This window comes from Etheostoma cragini, chromosome 16 (assembly GCF_013103735.1).
Source record: "Etheostoma cragini isolate CJK2018 chromosome 16, CSU_Ecrag_1.0, whole genome shotgun sequence".
NCBI classification, from domain to species: domain Eukaryota; kingdom Metazoa; phylum Chordata; class Actinopteri; order Perciformes; family Percidae; genus Etheostoma; species Etheostoma cragini.
This window is the reverse complement of record NC_048422.1, coordinates 231,030-251,052: the sequence shown is the minus strand read 5'-3', so window position 1 is coordinate 251,052 and position 20,023 is coordinate 231,030. Positions and strand designations below refer to the sequence as shown.

The 20,023-nt window shown below is 43.1% G+C and overlaps 2 protein-coding genes across 8 annotated transcripts in view; one reads left to right on the top strand and one right to left on the bottom strand.

Annotated features, from left to right (window-relative positions):
• Positions 1-4,637: 4,637 nt before the first annotated feature.
• psmb7 (proteasome 20S subunit beta 7) lies at positions 4,638-12,794 on the top strand. 2 transcript variants are annotated; one of them, XM_034896628.1, is made up of 9 exons: positions 4,638-4,888; positions 5,753-5,846; positions 7,427-7,524; positions 7,765-7,905; positions 8,595-8,710; positions 8,932-8,990; positions 9,067-9,218; positions 12,419-12,445; positions 12,598-12,740. In XM_034896628.1, the coding sequence occupies exons 1-9, from the start codon at positions 4,827-4,829 to the stop codon at positions 12,707-12,709; spliced, it is 861 nt and encodes a 286-aa protein (XP_034752519.1). In that variant the 5' UTR covers positions 4,638-4,826; the 3' UTR covers positions 12,710-12,740. The 2 variants fall into 2 exon arrangements, with proteins under 2 accessions (XP_034752519.1, XP_034752520.1); XM_034896629.1 differs by lacking the exon at positions 12,419-12,445 and having other exon boundaries at positions 12,598-12,794.
• nek6 (NIMA-related kinase 6) overlaps positions 8,268-20,023 on the bottom strand; it is a 25,315-nt gene continuing 13,559 nt past the window's right edge. For 3 of the 6 annotated variants that reach the window (XM_034896625.1, XM_034896626.1, XM_034896624.1), the window contains 2 exons: positions 17,451-17,564; positions 16,710-16,820 (listed from right to left, as the gene is read on the bottom strand). In XM_034896625.1, the coding sequence (XP_034752516.1) occupies positions 16,710-16,820; positions 17,451-17,564 (225 nt within the window). Of the gene's footprint in view, positions 8,280-16,226; positions 16,821-17,450; positions 17,565-20,023 lie in introns of those variants that run through there. The other 3 variants (XM_034896627.1, XM_034896623.1, XR_004659942.1) reach the window with 2 other exon arrangements.

The following is a 20,023-nucleotide window of genomic DNA, read 5'->3' as shown; positions in this document are numbered from 1 at the left end:
CATCTAGACGGCGTTTAGTGATCAGTATGGGAGGGGAAAGTGTCCTGTGTGTGTCTTTAACCGTTCCTTTATTCCCGCGTGTCAGGGAACCGTAAGCCTATTCCTATTTCCTTAACCTAACAGTGTCAAAAGGGACGCCTATAGTCCCGACCAAACGTATTTAGGTAAAGCGCGCTATATGACGCTATAGCGTCAGTATTTTGCAAGATGGGAGTGAGAATGTGTTGCCATTTAATATTTTTGCATTCTGTTCAGAGATTGGTGTGGATGTGTTTAGGGAAAACTGCTATTCTTTAACATAAGAGGAAAACAAAAACAAAATGTAACCATGGCAAATGTATTAGACTGATCCCTTCACCAACCTGGGATGCCTTTTGTTGCTTGATTCTTTTTACACTGACAACATTTATCTCCCATTGTCCATTGCAGAATTCCTACACCACTGATCCTGACTTCCACACCTCATTGTTCTCACGCTTGTAATTTACCTTAATAAATCTCAGTTCGTTAACTTCAAGTTTGGCATGCATCTTCCTTCTTCGTTGTTTCCTGCAAGTTGCACATAACATCCCACTTTATGTAGATATCACAATATTAGAATTAGAATATCTTAAAATTCCTTTCTGCGTCCCATAGATGTTGTTCAGCCATACATAAGCAAACAAAATTTTGTTTGTGTATTGTTTTATAAAGAACCAAATCACAGACGATACCTGTATTTCCTTCTAATGTGTTCATGCTTTGAGAAGACCCAGATCATATGTGTGCACATTTTGTTGATGTATTGTTCATACATCAACATTCAGAGAGATTATTTCTATTAGAGCATTTTGAATTCAGGACTCAAGACAATATGGCATCCTTCACGGCTCTGATGACACAAAACTCTGCTTTTTACACAACACTCAGTATGGAGGTTGTCTGTCAATCGGCCATTTCCGTAATTTATAAAGTAAAAATTCCCCCACAAATGACCTAGTATATTTCGATGAACGCCGAGATCCTGTGGTAATTTTAGCCCCGCGTGAATAAACGTGTCTGTGATTTGGATTTTTCAAGGTTTTGTTACCTGTTTTTTTTTCTTGGGGAATCAGCGTATGTAAGTTTGGAAAGATTTAAAATGACCAGTGTGTTTGATTCCTGCACTTCCTACATTACTGCTCTGTACAAGGGTTCTGCTTTAGGGTAGTAACTTAAAACATCACTTCACACAGTCCAATTGTCACGGCAGTTGCCAAGTTAGAAGTGGTACTCGTGGTCTGAAACTAGCAAAAGTCAAAGATGAGGCAGAATTATCCAGTTAGGATCAGGCAATAGATGCAGAAGTTCTGAAGGCAGGAAGGGGTTCATGGGATGTGCAGGTATACTGGGGAAGTTGGAACAGGTGGGTGACGGGAAATCAGGGGTAAGGTCAGGAGTCTGACAGGTAGCAGGAGTAGCAGGATCTGAAATGACAGGAGAGTTGATATTTAGCTAGGGAAAAAGCAGTGTCTAACAATGCAGAGACCTATTAAAGCAATGTAGCATTCTGCCATGAGTTGATTTCATTGTAACTCATGTCAACACATTCCAAAACCAAATCATCACATACTGACCCATTGTCAATGCAACGGGTACCCCTTCACGTAAGACTGTTGTTTTAAACACGGGAAACATGTTGAACTCCAACAGAACTATGTGGTTAGGGTTTAGGCAAAAATACAGCAAGTAACCAGTAAGGAACTCAAACGGACCCAGCGACATGGGACATAAGCTGGAGCCAATGTTCAACAGTTTTACTGAAAACTGTTGAACATTTGCATTGTTGCCGGTATGAATAGTTTTGATGTGAAATATTTGTGAAATGCCAATATTTCACAATTTCATATTGTTTATTAGTCATGCCCCAATCTTTACTGGGTTTTCAGGATGCCTGAATGATCACCCATGGATGCTTCGTAACGTAGGAAGTCTTTTTTGAAACTCTCAGGCAACACAATGAGTCATACCGATGGATTAGGCTCATCTGCAGGCTGATCACGAGGATGCAATTTCCTAACAAGACTGCTTCTTGGAAACCTAAGAAACCTTTAGCTTTGTCTTTCATGTCCTTAGCACTAGCAGCTGATTGCCTTTATGGAGCTCCACAGCGATTATTTTCTTTCTGTGATATAGGGGCTTCCTGAGAAAACTGGGAGCAGGGGGACACCTCAGGTACCCTAAAGGGAACACGTGTCACCACACAGACGGTAAACCCCTCTCGGGTGTTCTTTCTTTGACGCCAGGCTCTTTGGGACCACACAAGTTTTCTCACTCCCAGTAGGTCTCGAACAAACATGAGTACCCTCCGTGTGGCTTTCAACCAGTGAGGAATGGGCTTTGACCACCACTACTGGCCCATTTACTGTGTTAGACTCCAGAAAAACTTTGTGCCAATAAGCACTAACAAAACCATTCCCTACAGTACAAACAGATGACTATCGGGACCAGTTCCATGATCCATGTCAGACGTCAGTCGTCTGTATATGTTTGTTTCTTTGTCTCTTTCAGGTTTCTGTGGAAGTTAACTCTCTATGACATCTCTTTTAGCCACAGAAAGAGAAACAAGCTGCAAACACACAGCATATCATCACTATATCTATGTAGATAAGGTGGACTTGTTTCCCCCCTGCGCCAGACTGAGACCCGGAAGAAACAAACGCCAAAGCACCTGACCAAGCATCACTTTATGGCATGCTGGGAGGGAGAAGGAGTTGGTCTTTTATGAGGGTGCTTTTATTACATTACATGTCCAGTGTATGATTTCCTCTCCAGTTCAGCCTGACCTGTGTTGTATTATTGAAACCTTTGGGTTATTGAGTAGAGTTTTAAATGAAGGTCTGGGGTTTACTCATGCTGAGGTTGATAGGTGTAACAACAAAAATAACTTTAGTTTTTGGAAATAAACTCATGTTGATCATAACACATCCCTGAGAAATATACCTAATGTGATACATGAAACCATTTATTTAATCCAAGGTAATGTATGGAATATGGACGGAAGTGTTTGATGAAAAAACAGACACATTTCCTGCAGGTTAAACTCTGAGCTCATGAAATCTTTGTTATCAGTGACTCAGATCCAGCATACACCTCCAACCACCTGTTTTGCCCACTCGGCTTTAATAAAAGGCTTAATCAACATAATGCACTCATCTTGTTGTGGAGGCGTTATATCTGATCTTGTCCACCTCACCAGAGCCCATTCCCCAGTCGACCTTGACATCCAGCTGGCATAAAGTTGGCATCCATCCTGTTCAAGGACAGAGCATCATGATTAAATACACAGCGTTACAGGCCAGAACCGGCCTTCTGTTGGGACCTGGCATCTGATTTTCCAGGACAGTTAACGTCCTACAGAAAGGACTAAATAAATAAAATATAGTGTGTTGCGGTAAACAAATAAAGGGAACCTGTTGAAATATACTGTAGTATGTTAAAATATGCTTTGCTTAATTGCAAAGTGATTTGTAAGAAAGTTAGTAAAGAGCACAGGAAATTATCAGAGAATTATAGTTTATGCATCAATACAGCCAAGTTAATACTTCAAGAAAACGTCATTCATTTGTTTAAATCAATTGCAAGAAAAAGAAATTTAAACACGTAAACTACTCATCTGTAGTGACTTAGTGCCAGCACTATCAAGTATCAAAGCAGCATCAACCACAAATCATCCAGACCTTTTATGAAATAATGTTTATTAATTCAAGGCTAAGCAATCAGGGTAAATACGTAGTGGTCATGTTCGGACCTGCACATGCATGAGAGACTGGATCAATTAGCAAAGAAAGCGATCAAGAAAAGAAATGAAATTACATTTTTAAAGTCGGAGGGGAAAAGCAAAGTATGGAGGGAGATATCAAAATAGTGGCAACAATATTAGGATAGTGCAGGAAAGGGGGGACACATGCAATCCAAAATAAAGTAGGATTAGTCAAAGACAGTGGGGTCGTTATCAGTAAATTAAGACTTGGTCACAGCAGATTGAACAGGACACTTTTTTATAATAGGAACACACCCAACTGGGCTGTGCAGTCAGGGAGATACATGGCTGCAAGATAGAAGGATCATGTGTGCAGGGCTACAGAGTTAGGACCATAGACTGTATCGGTCTATTGTTAGGACCATTGACTGTATCGGCCTATGGTTAGGACCATAGACTGTATATACTAACGGTCTATGGTTAGGACCATAGACTGTATCGGTCTATGGTTAGGACCATAGACTGTATATACTAACGGCCTATGGTTAGGACCATAGACTGTATATACTAACGGTCTATGGTTAGGACCATAGACTGTATACTAACGGTCTATGGTTAGGACCATAGACTGTATATACTAACGGTCTATGGTTAGGACCATAGACTGTATACTAACGGTCTATGGTTGGGACCATAGACTGTATATACTAACGGTCTATGGTTAGGACCATAGACTGTATATACTAACGGTCTATGGTTGGGACCATAGACTGTATACTAACGGTCTATGGTTAGGACCATAGACTGTATATACTAACGGCCTATGGTTAGGACTTTAGACTGTATATATTAACGGTCTATGGTTAGGACCAAACGTAATCAGCATCTAGAATGTGCTTCATGGCAGAGTGTGGACATATTTCATTGCTTTTAACATCAGCTGACGGTTAATACCAGTAGGAGGCAGGAATGCAACATATGGGAGGCCAACTGCCGTAAAACCCTGAAGAAGAAGACGAAGAAGAAGCAGAAGAAGTAGACGAAGAAGAAGAAGAGCCGTTTCCTTTACTTCCCGGAAACACTAGCCAAGCTATTATTCACCAAGATGGCGACATTAGTAATGAGCCAGGCGCCGGTCGGGGGTTTCAGTTTCGAAAACTGCAAGAGGTGAACGCTTTTACTGTGGATGAACATGTGATTTTATTAAGTGCGTGAATGAGTTGAATAAGCTGCTACTTTTTGTGTGGAGTAGACATGTTTGATACGGTTCTCTCAGTGATGCTAGCTCATGTTGATTCGCTCACAATGACTCAGGCTTTTCCCCCGTTAGCGTTAACGTGAAGGTCCACCTGTCTCTTTACACTACGTTTTAACAGGAGACGCTACATGTGTCATTATGAAGAGAGAGAATAGTTCATCTCTATCGTAGCTAGCTACATAGCGTTATTCAGCCCAACGTGTGGAACATTACAGGGCTAGCTAACGACGGTACCGTTAACTAGTCAACGAACAGCAGCATCACCGCACTGTCTGCTGCCGGTAATCTCCAGCTAGCTATAGCTAGCTATAGCTATAGTTACAAGACTGAAAAACGTTAAGGGGTCATAAAATATACAGTCAGTTCAGCAGCTCAGCTATCTCACAACTTAGCTAGCTACATATTTAGTCTTCAAGGCTGCTGAATAGTATAAAAGCAGTGTGTAATTTCATTAATAAAACCTTTTATGTTACATGTTGTCAGTTACAGAATTTGCTTTTGTTCATGTGAACTTTTGGCATAATAATGCATAATACAACACTGTTGTTTATAGCATATGGGTTTCTACTTGTGTATAATGGGTTTCTACTTGTGAAAAATGCCCAGAAATGTTCCAACAAATATATTTAACCAATAATTTTTCTGGGAAGAAGGGAAGCCTTTCTTATCGGTGAACAACAGTGACTCTGCACAAAGCGCTGACTGGGGCCTCGGGCCATAAACACAGCTCACTGATAGTTATTGGTGCTTTGTTAAATCAAATGTATTTTCAGAAATGTCGTTTTGGAAGGAGAGGCTAACAAAGTGGGATGCAGCATGCCTGCTGCTCGGAAAACAGGAACCACCATCTGCGGTGTGGTGTTCAAGGTGAGTGGAAGGCAGACTTGAGACGGATTCTGAATCAATGCAGTCATGTTATGAGCATAAAGAGGAGCAGGTGCTTGTTTCTAGTTTACATTCTTGTGGATTGTCGATTAGCCAATGGTGCAAATTATTAGTCAGACACTTTAAATTAAATCTAGGCCTCTGAGTGTTTACAGCACATGTGGTCCATCGCAGGTTTTCAGTCCGGCCCGCGTTAGGGATGGCTGACCGTCATCCCCATGGAGATCAGCCACCGTAATTTCAGCTGTTGTGGCCAACAACTGGAAACTTTATACATTGTCTCTTCCGTGAGACTTTTTTAAGCGAGGAATCAACTATGAAGAGCTCAAAAATGGGCCATTTATAAAAATCGTCCCTCACTATGTTTTACTGTAAACATCGCAGCTGCCAATTTAGGGGACATCGCCAACCCTAGCCCGCATGTCAACATAGGTTTACAATCAATTTAATCTAGTTGTGTGGCAGACCCCCAAAAACCGGAAAGTGTTTTTTCAAACTGCAATTTCGCGGACTTTGAGACTCGGAAATGTAGAGTTCTCTTTTTCCGTCTGTGAAACAGTTGCTGGGAGTTGGTTAAGTGGTAGCCTGTTTTTAATAATGTCATCACTGCGATCATGATTTGCTAACTAACTTTTTTTGTTGACTTTTGTAGGGTCAGAGAAAGCTACAAAAAAGCAACATGCAGTAATACAGTCAAAGATATTTGACTTCTCTCAATAAAAGCATCTCAAACTATACATGTCGGACCCTGGATGTGGTTTTCATTTCCCTGGTTGGCTCATAGTGAAAATGAGTTTGATACCCGTGCGTGACACTGGCCAGCATAAATACACACAGTTATACTGTCAGTTCTTTTCCAACAACTCCTTTATCAGTCTTTTCACAAAAAAACTCATGAAAACACCTGGCTGGTGCCCCACTGCATTGTAAGGTCTCTCCTGATGCGTGTTGTGGTTACCTGTACCAGCAGACATTTTGACATAGGGCTGGAAAATCAAATATCATGATAATTTTGACCAAATGCCTCTATTGATGCTACAAAGATATTGTAGAGTTGACTTTTGGTGCTCTCAGAAAATATTTACACAATGAGATTCTTGATAAATAATCACCAGTAATGTAAATATAATGATGAAGTGGGTAAAAGCAAATAATAGAACAGCTACAACAGTCTGGTAAGATCAGAAAATGACATCACTTTGCTGTAATGCAGCCTTTAAAACCAGGAAATGACAACACTCATGCCATATCACAATATCCAAAATCGAAGACGATATTGATATATTTCCCAGCTCTATTTTAACTCGCAATAGCATGAAAGGCACAGCTGGTTGATGTTGGTGTGTGTGTGTGTGTGTGTGTGTGTGTGTGTGTGTGTGTGTGTGTGTGTGTGTGTGTGTGTGTGTGTGTGTGTGTGTGTGTGTGTGTGTGTGTGTGTGTGTGTGTGTGTGTGTGTGTGTGTGTGTGTGTGTGTGTGTGTGTGTGTGTGTGTGTGTGTGTGTGTGTGTGTGTGTGTGTGTGTGTGTGTGTGTGTGTGTGTGTGTGTGTGTGCGCGTGCGTAGGATGGCGTGGTCCTCGGAGCCGACACCAGAGCCACCGAGGGCATGATAGTGGCGGACAAGAACTGCTCCAAGATCCACTACATCTCCCCCAACATCTAGTAAGTGACAGGAACCTGACCCGTGTTCAAATGAGCCGAGATGAACTTTGGTGATTTGTCTTAGAGATGTAGGGTCTACATGAGCTCCGTGCCCCATGTTGGGTGGTAGTACCTGTTTGAAACTTTTCTATTGCTACACACCTTCAGCCTTTGAGCCATATGTGATTTGTAGAGTTTTCTAGTTTTGGAGCTTGATGTGATGAAGCTGACAGACTGCTGTGTCACTGTGTTGATGTCCAGCTGTTGTGGAGCAGGAACAGCTGCAGACACAGAGATGACCACTCAGATCATCTCGTCCAACCTGGAGCTGCACGCGCTCTCCACAGGCAGGCTGCCACGCGTGGCCACCGCCAACCGCATGCTCAAACAGATGCTCTTCAGGTACACGCCCATTAGAAATATGTATATGTATGTATACATGGACGTATGTATGTGTGTATACACACACACACACACACACACTCACACAGGAATGTAAACAATTGTAATTCCATAAAATATCCAGAAATGTTTTTGAAATAAACTGTGGACGATGTCCGAAGTATCCGTCCTCACATGTAGCAGACAAAAGCAGATGGATTCTGACTTTGTGGAAATCCTCCGTGTGGTCTAGGTGAGGAGTGTGATGCCTGGGCTTAGTGTACAATTATTCAATCTTTGTTTATACTCAACTCATTTACACTGACATTGAGACAAATTAAAAAGACAAAAACCTTGACACAGGAAGCGACACCTTCAGAAGACGCTAAAACATTCTGAATTGGAACAATAATTAAATTGGTTTTAATTTAACCTTTATTTATTCACAAGAGGTGGTTGATACCTGGAAGCTGCCCAGTACAACCCCTGTCTGATCTGCTGCCGCTGAGTGGTTGGGGTTAAGGGCCTTGCTCAAGGGCCCCTCAGTGGTGGAAATGAGGGAGGGACAAGCACTGCTCCTTCATTTTCCTCTTCCATTTGATTTGATCCTGTTGGTCTGGGAATTGAACCGGCAACCTCCCGGTCACAAGATCTCTTCTCTCTCTTTGTGTGTGTGTGTGTTTTTTATGTGTGTGTTTTTTTGTGTGTAGGTACCAAGGCTACATTGGGGCTGCTCTAGTCCTGGGGGGAGTTGACTGTAACGGTCCTCACCTGTACAGCATCTACCCACACGGCTCCACCGACAAGCTGCCCTATGTCACCATGGGTCAGTCTCTCTCTCTCACACACACATACAAACACACTAAAGTCAGAGCTACGTCAGATTTTCCTCCTTGCAGCCGAGAGAAGCTTCCTTTGAAAATGAATGACTTCCTGTAACTTTAGAAGCTCGAGTCGGCGGGGGTGGGGACGCACAGTTAGTGTGTAGTAGTGTGTTGTGGCGGAGCTGAGCACTGGCTCATGTCAGGCTGCTTCTCTTTCCTCAAGGTTCTGGCTCCCTGGCTGCCATGGCGGTGTTCGAGGACCGCTACAAGCCTGACATGGAGGTGAGTACCCCACCCACAGGGAAACAAGGTGGGCTCCTGTCCGAGTGGGCTGCTTCTGACGCTGGTTTGTTCCCAGGAGGAGGAGGCCAAGAAGCTGGTGCGAGACGCCATCGCTGCAGGAATCTTCAACGACCTGGGCTCTGGCAGCAACATCGACCTGAGTGTCATCACCAAAGGGAAGGTGGACTACATCCGGCCCCACGACGAGGCCAACAAGAAGGGCGTCAGGTAAAAACTACACACTTCTGTTTGTCTTTAATTCATCTTAGATTCATGTTCTTAACATGCTATTCCTGGTGTGAACACCTGCCCTTGTTCCAAAATATTTGTGTATATAAAAGATGGAAAAAAATCTTAAAGGTATCAAATGACAGATTAGACATTCATATATTATATCACAAAAAGTTAGATTTTATTTCTAAATAACAGAAAACAAAAAAATGGCATCTGCAAAAGTTTGGGCCCCTGCAGAGTTTCTACCATGCACCCCCCCCCCCCCCCCCCCCCCCCCCCCCCCCCCCCCCCCCCCCCCACACCCTTTGGAAAGCTGAGACCTGACAGCGTCATTGATTGTTCTCAATCATCGTCTGGAAAGACCAGGTGATGTCAATCTTAAGGTTTTAAATGCCCAGACTCATCTGACCCCCCCCCCTCCAACAATCAGCACCATGGCTTCTTCTAAGCAGTTGTCTAGAAAACTGAAAATAAAAGTTCAACCTTCAAAAGTTCAAAAACCTTTATTTGTCCCCAAGGGGCAATTCATTTTGCTGCAGTAGCAAAACAATTGACACACAGTACATGACAACAAAGTCCACAACATCAATTAAAATACAGTCTCAAAGCAAATGGCAAAAATAAATGCCTTAACCTTAACAGTTTAAACCCCAGTGTACCTGATGTGGCGACGTCACCTGGACTCTCCAGAGTTAAGCAGAGAGACAGCTGAGGGGACCAAGGAGAGTTTGTACCTATTAGTTTTGGCTGGTGGCTGAAACAGGAACCGGAAGGCAGTAAATTAAATTCTCCATGTAGGGGGTGAGCTAACTTTAATTACCGTTGCTAATTTGTTTTTCATTTTTAAATTCAGAGAAGCATACCAGCAAATACATGAAAAGGTAAAGATAGACTCAATGAAGGATTTATAACACAATGTCATCAGGGATCTGTCCACTTGAAACGTCGCTAGCTTCCTCAGACAGAAGAGATGCTGCTGACTTTTCTTACTCATCATGTCTGTGTTTAGTTCAAAGGTCAACTTGTTATCATGATGATTCCCAAGTACTTGTAGGATTCAACAATTTCAACCTCTTTTCCATCTATACTTGTCTTTCCAGGAGTTGGATGGTGACGTCTAAAATCAATGCACATGTCCTTAGTCTTTGTAACATTTCAGTCTAAAAAGGCTTCTTTGCACCAGTTTAAAAACAGGATAGTGCAGGGCCGTGTACCATCTACCAGGTCCATCTACCCTCTAGATGCTTGTATATGAGGAAATCCACAAACGGCAGTCTGACGTGGTTTTTGTTACCTTCTAGATGCTTGTATATGAGGAAATCCACAAACAGCAGTCTGACGTGGTTTTTGTTACCTTCTAGATGCTTGTATATGAGGAAATCCACAAACGGCAGTCTGACGTGGTTTTTGTTACCCTCTAGATGCTTGTATATGAGGAAATCCACAAACGGCAGTCTGACGTGGTTTTTGTTACCCTCTAGATGCTTGTATATGAGGAAATCCACAAACAGCAGTCTGACGTGGTTTTTGTTACCCTCTAGATGCTTGTATATGAGGAAATCCACAAACAGCAGTCTGACGTGGTTTTTGTTACCCTCTAGATGCTTGTATATGAGGTTGAGCAGAGTTATGGCAGCATCCTGCACCCCCCTGTTGGGTCTGGATGCAGACTGCAGGGGGTCGAGGAGGTGGTCCATCCTACCCAGCAGTTCTTTCTTTATCAGTTTTCCAAGGGATTTCATGACTAATGAGGTTAGAGCCACAGGTCTATAGTCATTCAGAATTTTTGGGTGGTTACTTTTCGCGATGGGAATAATTTGTTTCCACAAGTTTGGGAGTCTTTGTTGGCACAAAGACGGGTTAAAAATATGATAAAAAATGAAGCCTAACTGATCCGCACAGTGTGTCAGCATGCGGCTGCTAATGTTGTCAGGGCCAGGGCTAGTACAAGACTTGCTATGTTTAAAAGTGTTCATAACATTGTGTTCAGAAATAAAAGGGGTAAAAAGACGAGAGTTAATTAGACTGTCCCTTGATTCGCTCGTTTCTTTACTATAATTGTGGACATCAAACCTAGAATAGAACTTGTTAAACTCCTGTGCCAGTGCAGAGTCCTTCTAAAAAAAGTCTTCTTCCTTGCTTTGTCGTTAACTCCAACAATGTTCTTGACACTGTCCCAGGCTGAGCCCAAATTATTGTTACTTAGTTGTCTTTCTACTTTATCTCTATAACCCAGTTTGCACCTTTTTATTTCCCGTTTAATCTCTTTTTGTATAGAGTTTAGTTCAGTGACATTGCCCTGTTTAAAAGCATGTCTTTTCTTATTTAACAGAATTTTAAGATGTTTGCTCACCCAGGGTTTACTGTTAGGGTGAATCTTTACCTCTCTATCCGGAATTACAGTATCTTCAAAGTATGAGATCCAGGAACTGACAACATTTGTGAGCTCATCCAGTTGACGCTCACAAAGCAGCAGAAGGCTAGAAGAAGATAGCAAAGGGTTTCAGATGTCAGATGAGTCTAGGCCATGGTGCAGATTGTCAATCCATGACGCTGTCAGGTCTCAGCTTTCCAAAGGGGGGGTGCATGGTAGAAAGAAACTCTGCAGGGTGCCCAAACTTCTGCAGACGCCATTTGTTTTGTTTTGTTATTTTGAAAGTATAAATGATGAAATTAAATCTAACTTTTTGTGACATATCATACAAATGTCTAATCTGTCATTTGATGCCTTTCGGAGATTTTTCGAGCTTTTCTTGGCTTCTTTATGCACATTTATACACATTTAGTGTTATATTTGTTCACATTTTGAACAAACGTTCAGTACACACTGCTGCAGTAATCTGTCTGAATACTTATGGTGTGATGTAAAAGCCTCCCGTCGACAGCTGTTACAAATAAGAAGTGTGCTAAAACCTTTTAAACAATGCAACTGGTTGGTCCAATGTTACTGTGATGTCATATAAAGTCTGATCTAATTTTCCCAGTTATCATAGCATACAAAGGATTATGGTCACTAAATGCAGTTGAGCTGAGATTAAAATGTAACGTCTAAGAGGTGTTCACTCAGTTTCACAATCGTGTCTTCAAAGCGCATATCCATCATCTGAGTGAGCTTTCTATATTTTCTGATCCTATATAAATGATGTGGTGAACTGGTGCATGACTCATTGTCTTGTTGCTTGTTCTGCTTGAAGAGTAAATGAGTGTGAGGCCATGCAGCTGTGAGTACAGATGTGTGCCTGGGTCTGAGTTTGCTACTAACAACTTGTTTAACTCCTGCGTGCTGTGGTGCTGTGCTGGGTCTGACGTGTGATGCTGGGCTCTGAACTCTCTCTGATGTGTTGAAGTGAAACCTCTTCCTCTCTGTGTGTAGAACTGGGGACTACAAGTACAAAAGAGGAACCACCGGTGTGTTGACGAAGCTGGTGACTCCGCTGAACCTGGAGTTGGTGGAGGAAAGTGTCCACACTATGGATACCTCCTAAATACATCGGAACTCATTATTCCCCCCACAGTTCCTAAAGTGATATGTTGTTTTTCCATCATTTACAATAAAAGTGTTTAAGTTGATTCGGTCTGTTTATAAGAGAGAGACTGGAGGCAGGAGGAGGCAAGACGTCCACAGCCTAGGAGCTGGGCGCGTGGGACCACTAAAAGCCCACCCAACCTAATGTCTCAGACTACGGGGGCGAGTATGAAGCTGAATCAAGTCTACAGAAACTGACAACCGCCCTCAATCCATTACTGTCCTGTTATTTCTCCCCCTGCACCTTATTTTATTCGGTTAGCACAAACCGCTGACCCAAAGAGTTTCCAGGCAGACACAGAATGCCTTAAAGATTCAAATTTCATAAATATAATTAGGGAAAGTCTTGAGTCTAACGGCACCTTGTACCGGTGTTTCGTGGTCACTACGAGCCGTTGGAGGATGTTGGGTGGTTGGCCCATTTAAATAAAGCATTAATGTTGTTGAATTTGGTTTCATAATTCCAAATATAATCTTTTCTTTCTCGAATCCTAACTGCATTGTTGGCCTAAACCATATTTAAAAATTGCAGTCTCTTGTACGTGTGCATCTGGCGTCCTCCGTGATGTGTTTACCTTTCCACTCTAGACAAACTGTGTGTGTGTGTAGTATAGTTACTGTAAAAATGTACAAAATATTGTAGTACAGCATAATAACAACCTCATGCAGATCCTGGCCCAAGTTTTTAGGAAGATATTTGTTTATTTAATACTGGGACAGTGCATATTAATGGACATGTCTGTCAGTTATCCTAAAGGTTATTTTTCATCTGCAGTCCCTAGACAGATCGTAACAAGTAACCCTAAAAAGTAAAATTACATATTAACATAATTACAAAACGTTATATAGTACATTGGGTAAAAGTACTACTATTAAGTTAAATATAAGTGTTAAATATACACTAGAAACAGCTGACCAACAATCAAAGACATGAACACATGTACACACACAAGGCAAGAAGCCAGAAGGGGGCAGTGAGAGCACGTCTAATACTATAATAATAATAATAATAATAAAAATAAAAATAGGTTGAACGGTTAATGGAAATGTTGGCAGCTCTGATCGTCAATCTTGAATGTACTATGCTTTTATTTTTCTGATAGTTCTGGGGATAAAAAGGCTTGCTACCCTGGTGGATGACTGCCCATGTGCTTCTGGTCTACAGGACACAATAACACCATGTGATATCTATAGCAAGTATTTTTATTGTCCTGAGTATTTGGGCCAGGATCTTTCTATTTTTAAAACACTAAAGCTCCTGTGTGTTCACTATTTGTATGAACAGGACAGTTTTTATGTGCTGACACAGCTAGCCACGGGGCTTGTATTTTGAAGTTGATGCCATTTCCTTACTGAGTAAAATGTCTCTGGGAATATGTTCAGCATGTGTCCTGTGCACATCGCTATAGCTATCACACGGTGGAAGTGGTGTCTTTAACCCACCTGTACATCAGAAGATGGGCCTAGCAAACACAGCTATCTGTTCACAATGCCCTGTAGGTAGCACAGGCGACTCTCTGACGCCATGTGGCTCTGTCAACCAGTTCACTCTTTCTGGATCCCGGTCCCTGAGACACTGTCCACCACCCTGAGCTACAGCATCCCATCATCTCCTGGTGACATCTCCGAAATCAACATCCTAAAAACATTCAGGAATCGTCGCTCATTTCTCTTGCTGAGCCACGAAGAAAGTAGTCTTCCAAAACTGGGAATCAAAGAAATCTAGCCTCATCAATCACTGGACAAACTTAATTTATGCTGGTGGTAGGGAAAAAATAAATAAATAAAACTCTGAAATTGATATGCATAAGCATTGGGGCGCTATGAAAATCTTAAATTCAAAACATAGTGAGCTAAGAGTCCAAAGGTTGGCCCAGTTTGGGTGTCTTCCATCACGACTTCACACTGAGACTAAGACAAGTCCTTCTCAAAAGAAGACCACAATGTGTGGCTAACAGCTCTGGAAAACTGTGAGAAGACCTTGGATTAAGATTACTTTGTCCATTGTTAGCCTAGTTTCTGTGCTGGCCATGTGTGTCGCTGTGTCCCTGTAGCCCCGTCCTGCATGTCCACCTGTTTGTGTCGTCTCGTTACCCAACCAGTGTCTCTCTTTTGATTTCAGCTGTGTCTCGTCTGCTGATTGGTCCCTTGTGTCTGTTCTTTGAGTTCTACATCAGTTTGTTTGCCGTTGCTCCTCGCTTTGTTGCTAGCGTTGCTGCTCCCGTTGCTCCTCCCGTTGCTGCTCGCGTTGCTCCTCTATGGGAAGCCAAACAGTCCAAATGTACGTCCTTTCTCCCACGTAAACAACACGTAAACAACGCGCAAACAACGTCCAAACAACGCGCAAAATACACGTAAACAACACGTCGATTTTTCACACGTTAACGACACGTAAAATATAAAGAAAAAAAAATGCGGTGATGTTATCTTGATGAAAATAATTTATAATTGAATAGTAAATTCATTGAATTTAAATTGATATTTTAAAAAAAAAGAAGAAATGAGAAAGAAAAGAAGTGAGAGGATCCTTTGCATGTTGAATATTGGCAGGCAACCCCCTCCCCATGCTTACAGAAATGGTTTAATCCTAGTACTCAGCAGCCAATGGGAGCTTACGACGCTCACCCATTCAAAATGGAGAAGTGACCAAATGGCTCAAATTGACATGAAATAAACACGTAAACAACACGTTGTCTACGCGTTGTCTACGTGTTGTTAACGCGTCGTTTACGTGTAATTTACGTGTTGTTTACGTGTTGTTTACGTGTATTTTACAAGTTAACGTGTGAAAAATCGACCTGTTGTTTACGTGTATTTTGCGCGTTGTTTGCACGTTGTTTGCGCGTTGTTTACGTGTTGTTTACGTGTTGTTTACGTGTGAGAAAGCACGTACATTTGGACTGTTTGGCTTTCCATACTCCTCCCGTTGCTCCCTGCGATGCTGCTCCCGTTGCTGCTCGCGTTGCTCCTCCCATTGCTGCTCGCGTTGCTCCTCCCGTTGCTCCCCGCGTTGCTCCTCCCGTTGCTCCTCCCGTTGCTCCTCTCGTTGCTCCTCCCGTTGCTCCTCCCGTTGCTCCCCGCGTTGCTCCTCCCGTTGCTCCCCGCGTTGCTCCTCCCGTTGCTCTTCGCGATGCTGCTTGCGTTGTTGCTTGCGTTCCTCCTCCCGTTGCTGCTCGCGTTGCTGCTCTTGTTGCTTCTCGCGTTGCTCCTCCCGTTGCTTCTCGCGTTGCTCCTCCCGTTGCTCCTCCCGTTTCTCCTCGCGTTGCTCCTCGCGTTGCTGCTGACTGTCAACCTGTATTAGCTGTCTAGTCATGAAGAAGAACTAGTTTAATCTTTAGCTGGTGGATCCTGCCGGTTGCAGTCTCGCCTGTTAGTCCAGACCTGCACATCCCTGACACAACCACAGCCCCCCGGGGTTCCACATAGATCTGATTGATTAGTTGATAGATAGATAGATAGATAGATAGATAGATAGATAGAAAATAATCAATAAATAGATATGTAGCCTATTCACATCAGGTTGTGGGGCTGATCTCCCCTTCAAGATGACAGTGAGTTAAAGCTGCATTCTCACTTAGTACTCTACCAGTAATTCTCTACTCGATGGACTTAAATTGAAAATGTAAAAGAACAATTTTGATAACAATAATCAATGCTAGATATTCCGATTCTCAGTCTCCCCTGCCCACAGACACAGGGCCGGAGCGTGGGATGAGTGGGCAGAGAGGATCCGTGGTCAGAGTGGGACACCGCTCCCCGTCCTCAGCTCTAGAAACATGAAGCTCCCCTTTCCACGAGAGCTACAGCACCAACCCAACTCTTCAACGTCCATGACAGAAGATTAGTGGCAGTGCCTGTCTTTCCAGAGCTTCCTCCAGTCCAGAGGAGGGGAAGGCAAAGCGTTTTGTGTGAGCTGAGCTCAGACTGAGCAGACGGGAAGCGTGGAGCAGACATGCCGCTCAGGTGCTGGACGTCCAGGTGTGCATCTGTTTGGCGACCTGCAGCACGAAGACGATGTCCGGCCGCTGGTCTGGCTCTGGGTTGATGCACATGCCGACCAGGCCCCGCAGCTGGGGAAAAGGGGGTTTGTCAGTTTTATTGGTCTAATTGTCAACAGATCCAACCAACAATGTGCAAGCCAACCTCTCAATACACTGTTCTTCTCTGTTTGTGCCATTAAAGGTTTCAATAAGTCCAATCTTTAAAAAGGTTCCGTAATCTCATCAAACAGCCCGGCACTGTAGTTTTATTAAAGGAAGGGTTAATTGATGCTCTAGTCTAGCACATTATCCTTCATTCATTTATTCCTTAGTTCATTCCTTTAGTTACATTTCCAGAGGATTGACATCAGGGTGCGGCGTAGGGTCCCTATCTACACGTAGCCACGGTAACAACTCAACTCTGAAGCCTAAAACCAGGTTTAATCTGTTTGAGCTGATTGGAAGGTGGATTATTTCACTTTTAATCGTGCAAGGCTGGTATTTTTCTCTGCTTTCAGTCTTTTTACCGACTTGGGCTTAGCAAGCAATTGCATCTATGAAATATGACAAATATGACCTACACACAACATTGACAACAACTTAGAAAGAACTTCAATGTTACCATATAGTAATATGTTGAGGAAATATCTGTATTTATGATACATTTATTCTTCCTGAGACTGACGTTAATCATGGCGGGGTCGGTCTGGTGTTCTCTACCTTGTCAGAGTAATGGTCAGCTGGGAGGGGGGAGTAATCACACTGCTCGATCTTCTGGCAGAGGGACAGCAGGTTCATTTTGTCCCCATAAAACGGACTCTGCAACGCCGCCATCTGGAGGAAGAAAGGAGTTGTGGTGGGGAGACTTAACTCTGGAATCAAACACAATGCCAAAGTCACACTAGGACTACTCTGTCCTGATAAGGACAAGGTTTGAGACATGAAGGAAGACTGTTTCTGATGGCTCCATTGGATGCCGGGTACTGCCTGTGGCACCGTCATAAGTGAGTCTTCCATCACGACTTCCCACTGAGACTAAGACAAGTCCTTCTCAAAAGAAGACCACAACGTGTGGCTGACAGCTCTGGAATACTGTGAGAAGACCTTGGATTAAGATTACTTTTTCCATTGTTAGCCTAGTTTCTGTGCTGGCCATGTGTGTCCCTTCTGTGTCCCTGTAGCCCCGTCCTGCATGTCCACCTGTTTGTGTCGTCTCGTTACCCAACCAGTCTCTCTTTTGATTTCAGCTGTGTCTCGTCTGCTGATTGGTCCCTTGTGTCTGTTCTTTGAGTTCTACATCAGTTTGTTTGTCACTGCTCCTCCCGTTTGTGTGTGCATGGCCCGGTCAGGACTCTCGCTCTATCTGTACAAACTCCAACACAGTTCGTCCAATCAGGCTCTTTCTCCTTAAATTAATGTGTTCTCCTCAGAAATAACCAGTTGTCCTAGTTGTTAAGTGCTTGCAGAGCAAAGACATCTTTGTGTCACGTTCCCTTAATCTTAAATCCCACATAGACCAAACCCTGTACTGGACAGGGAGACTTCAACTCCTCTTCAGAGTTAAAAGGTTTGTTTGACTCCTCCTATCTATGTCCACAATGTTCTAGGACTATGGTTACCTGGTCCTCAGATCTTTGCAGGGTAAATCCAGACAGCTAGCCAGATTATCTGTCCAATCATCTCTGCAGGGTAAAGCCAGACAGCTAGCTAGACTATCTGTCCAATGTGAGGACTATGGTTACCTGGTCCTCAGATCTCTGCAGGGTAAATCCAGACAGCTAGCTAGACTATCTGTCTAATCTGAGGACTATGGTTACCTGCTAATTTGCAGAGGCACCGGTTTAGCGCCTACCAAGTCGATTGTGATTGGTTTAAAGAAATGCCGAAAAACCAGAGCAGGTTTTTCTCCCATCCAGGAATGCTGTGTGGACTAGACAGGCCTTCCTCTGCAACGCTGTGGAGGAAGGACAGACTATGCGAGACTAGACCAACGTTGGCACTTCTTCTCCTCTTTGCTGGTTCTTTACCTTGTTGTCAATAACGGTAACCCAACCGGAGCTGTGTTAACGCAACCAGTCATAGGTCACGTCCCGCCACCCACTGGGCCTATTCAAAGTCTAAATATTTCTAAAATGATCATCATCATTGTGATATAATGTGTATCTAATAACTGTTGGGACTTGGGCCAATTGGAGTGCAATTGTCTCTTCATCAAGGTTAAGTAAGAGTTAACAACAAAAAGATGAAAAAATAAAGTAAGAAGAGTGGTATTGGCTGTGGTATCTCCGGTGCTGGATGTGCTGATACAGCCAGAGAATAAATGCTCCTTCACTCCAAATCTCTCCCATGTACAGAGAGGATACTGTGAAACCATTGTGTCTGAGATAACTTGGCATTTCAGTGACATACTACGAGGAATTCAGACTAAGAATAGCATTATAATGTCCTCAGTGATGGCAAGACATGCTCGAGAAGTAGCTTATTCGTAGCTATAGCTTACTAGATAACTAGAACTAGAGCCAACTACACAATGTCTAAAACCAACGCAAACAACCACAACGTTTGGGTAGATGTGGACCTGTGAGGAGAGCTGTTGTATCTCTGCAGATAATCAGTATCCTTACATAGTTCCTTCCCTCATCCTCTCCTCCCACATTCTTATCTTGACAGATCAAGTGAGGACGCCAGCGCTAAAGCTAGCCTGGATCAAGATCTTCCTGACAGACTGTCCTAAAACGGTTAAGGTAGGCACCACTTGCTCCACTCTGACCCTCAGCACAGGCTCCCCCTAGGGCTGTGTGCCGAGCCCTCTCCTGTATTCCCTGTATAAGAATGACGACACACCCATCCACCCCTCCAATTCCATCATTAAATTTGCGGATGACACTACGCTCATCGCCCTTATCGGTGAAGGGGATGAGACTGTATACAGAGACAAGGTCAACAGACTGGTAGGTAGTGCTCGGAACCAACACCTGCTGCTTAACACCAGCAAAAATAAGGAAATGGTCATAGACTTCAGGAGACACAATTTGGAACCAGCCCAACCGACCATCAACGGGGACTGTGTTCAGCGAGTGTCCTCTTTTAAACTCCTTGGGACGTACAGTACAGGCCAAAAGTTTGGACCCACCTTCTCATTCAATGCGTTTCTTTTATTTGCATGACTAATTACATTGTAGATTACTACTGAGGCATCAAGACTATGAATGAACACATGTGGAATTATGTACTTAACAAAAAAGTGTGAAATAACTGAAAACCTGTCTTATATTCTAGTTTCTTCAAAGTAC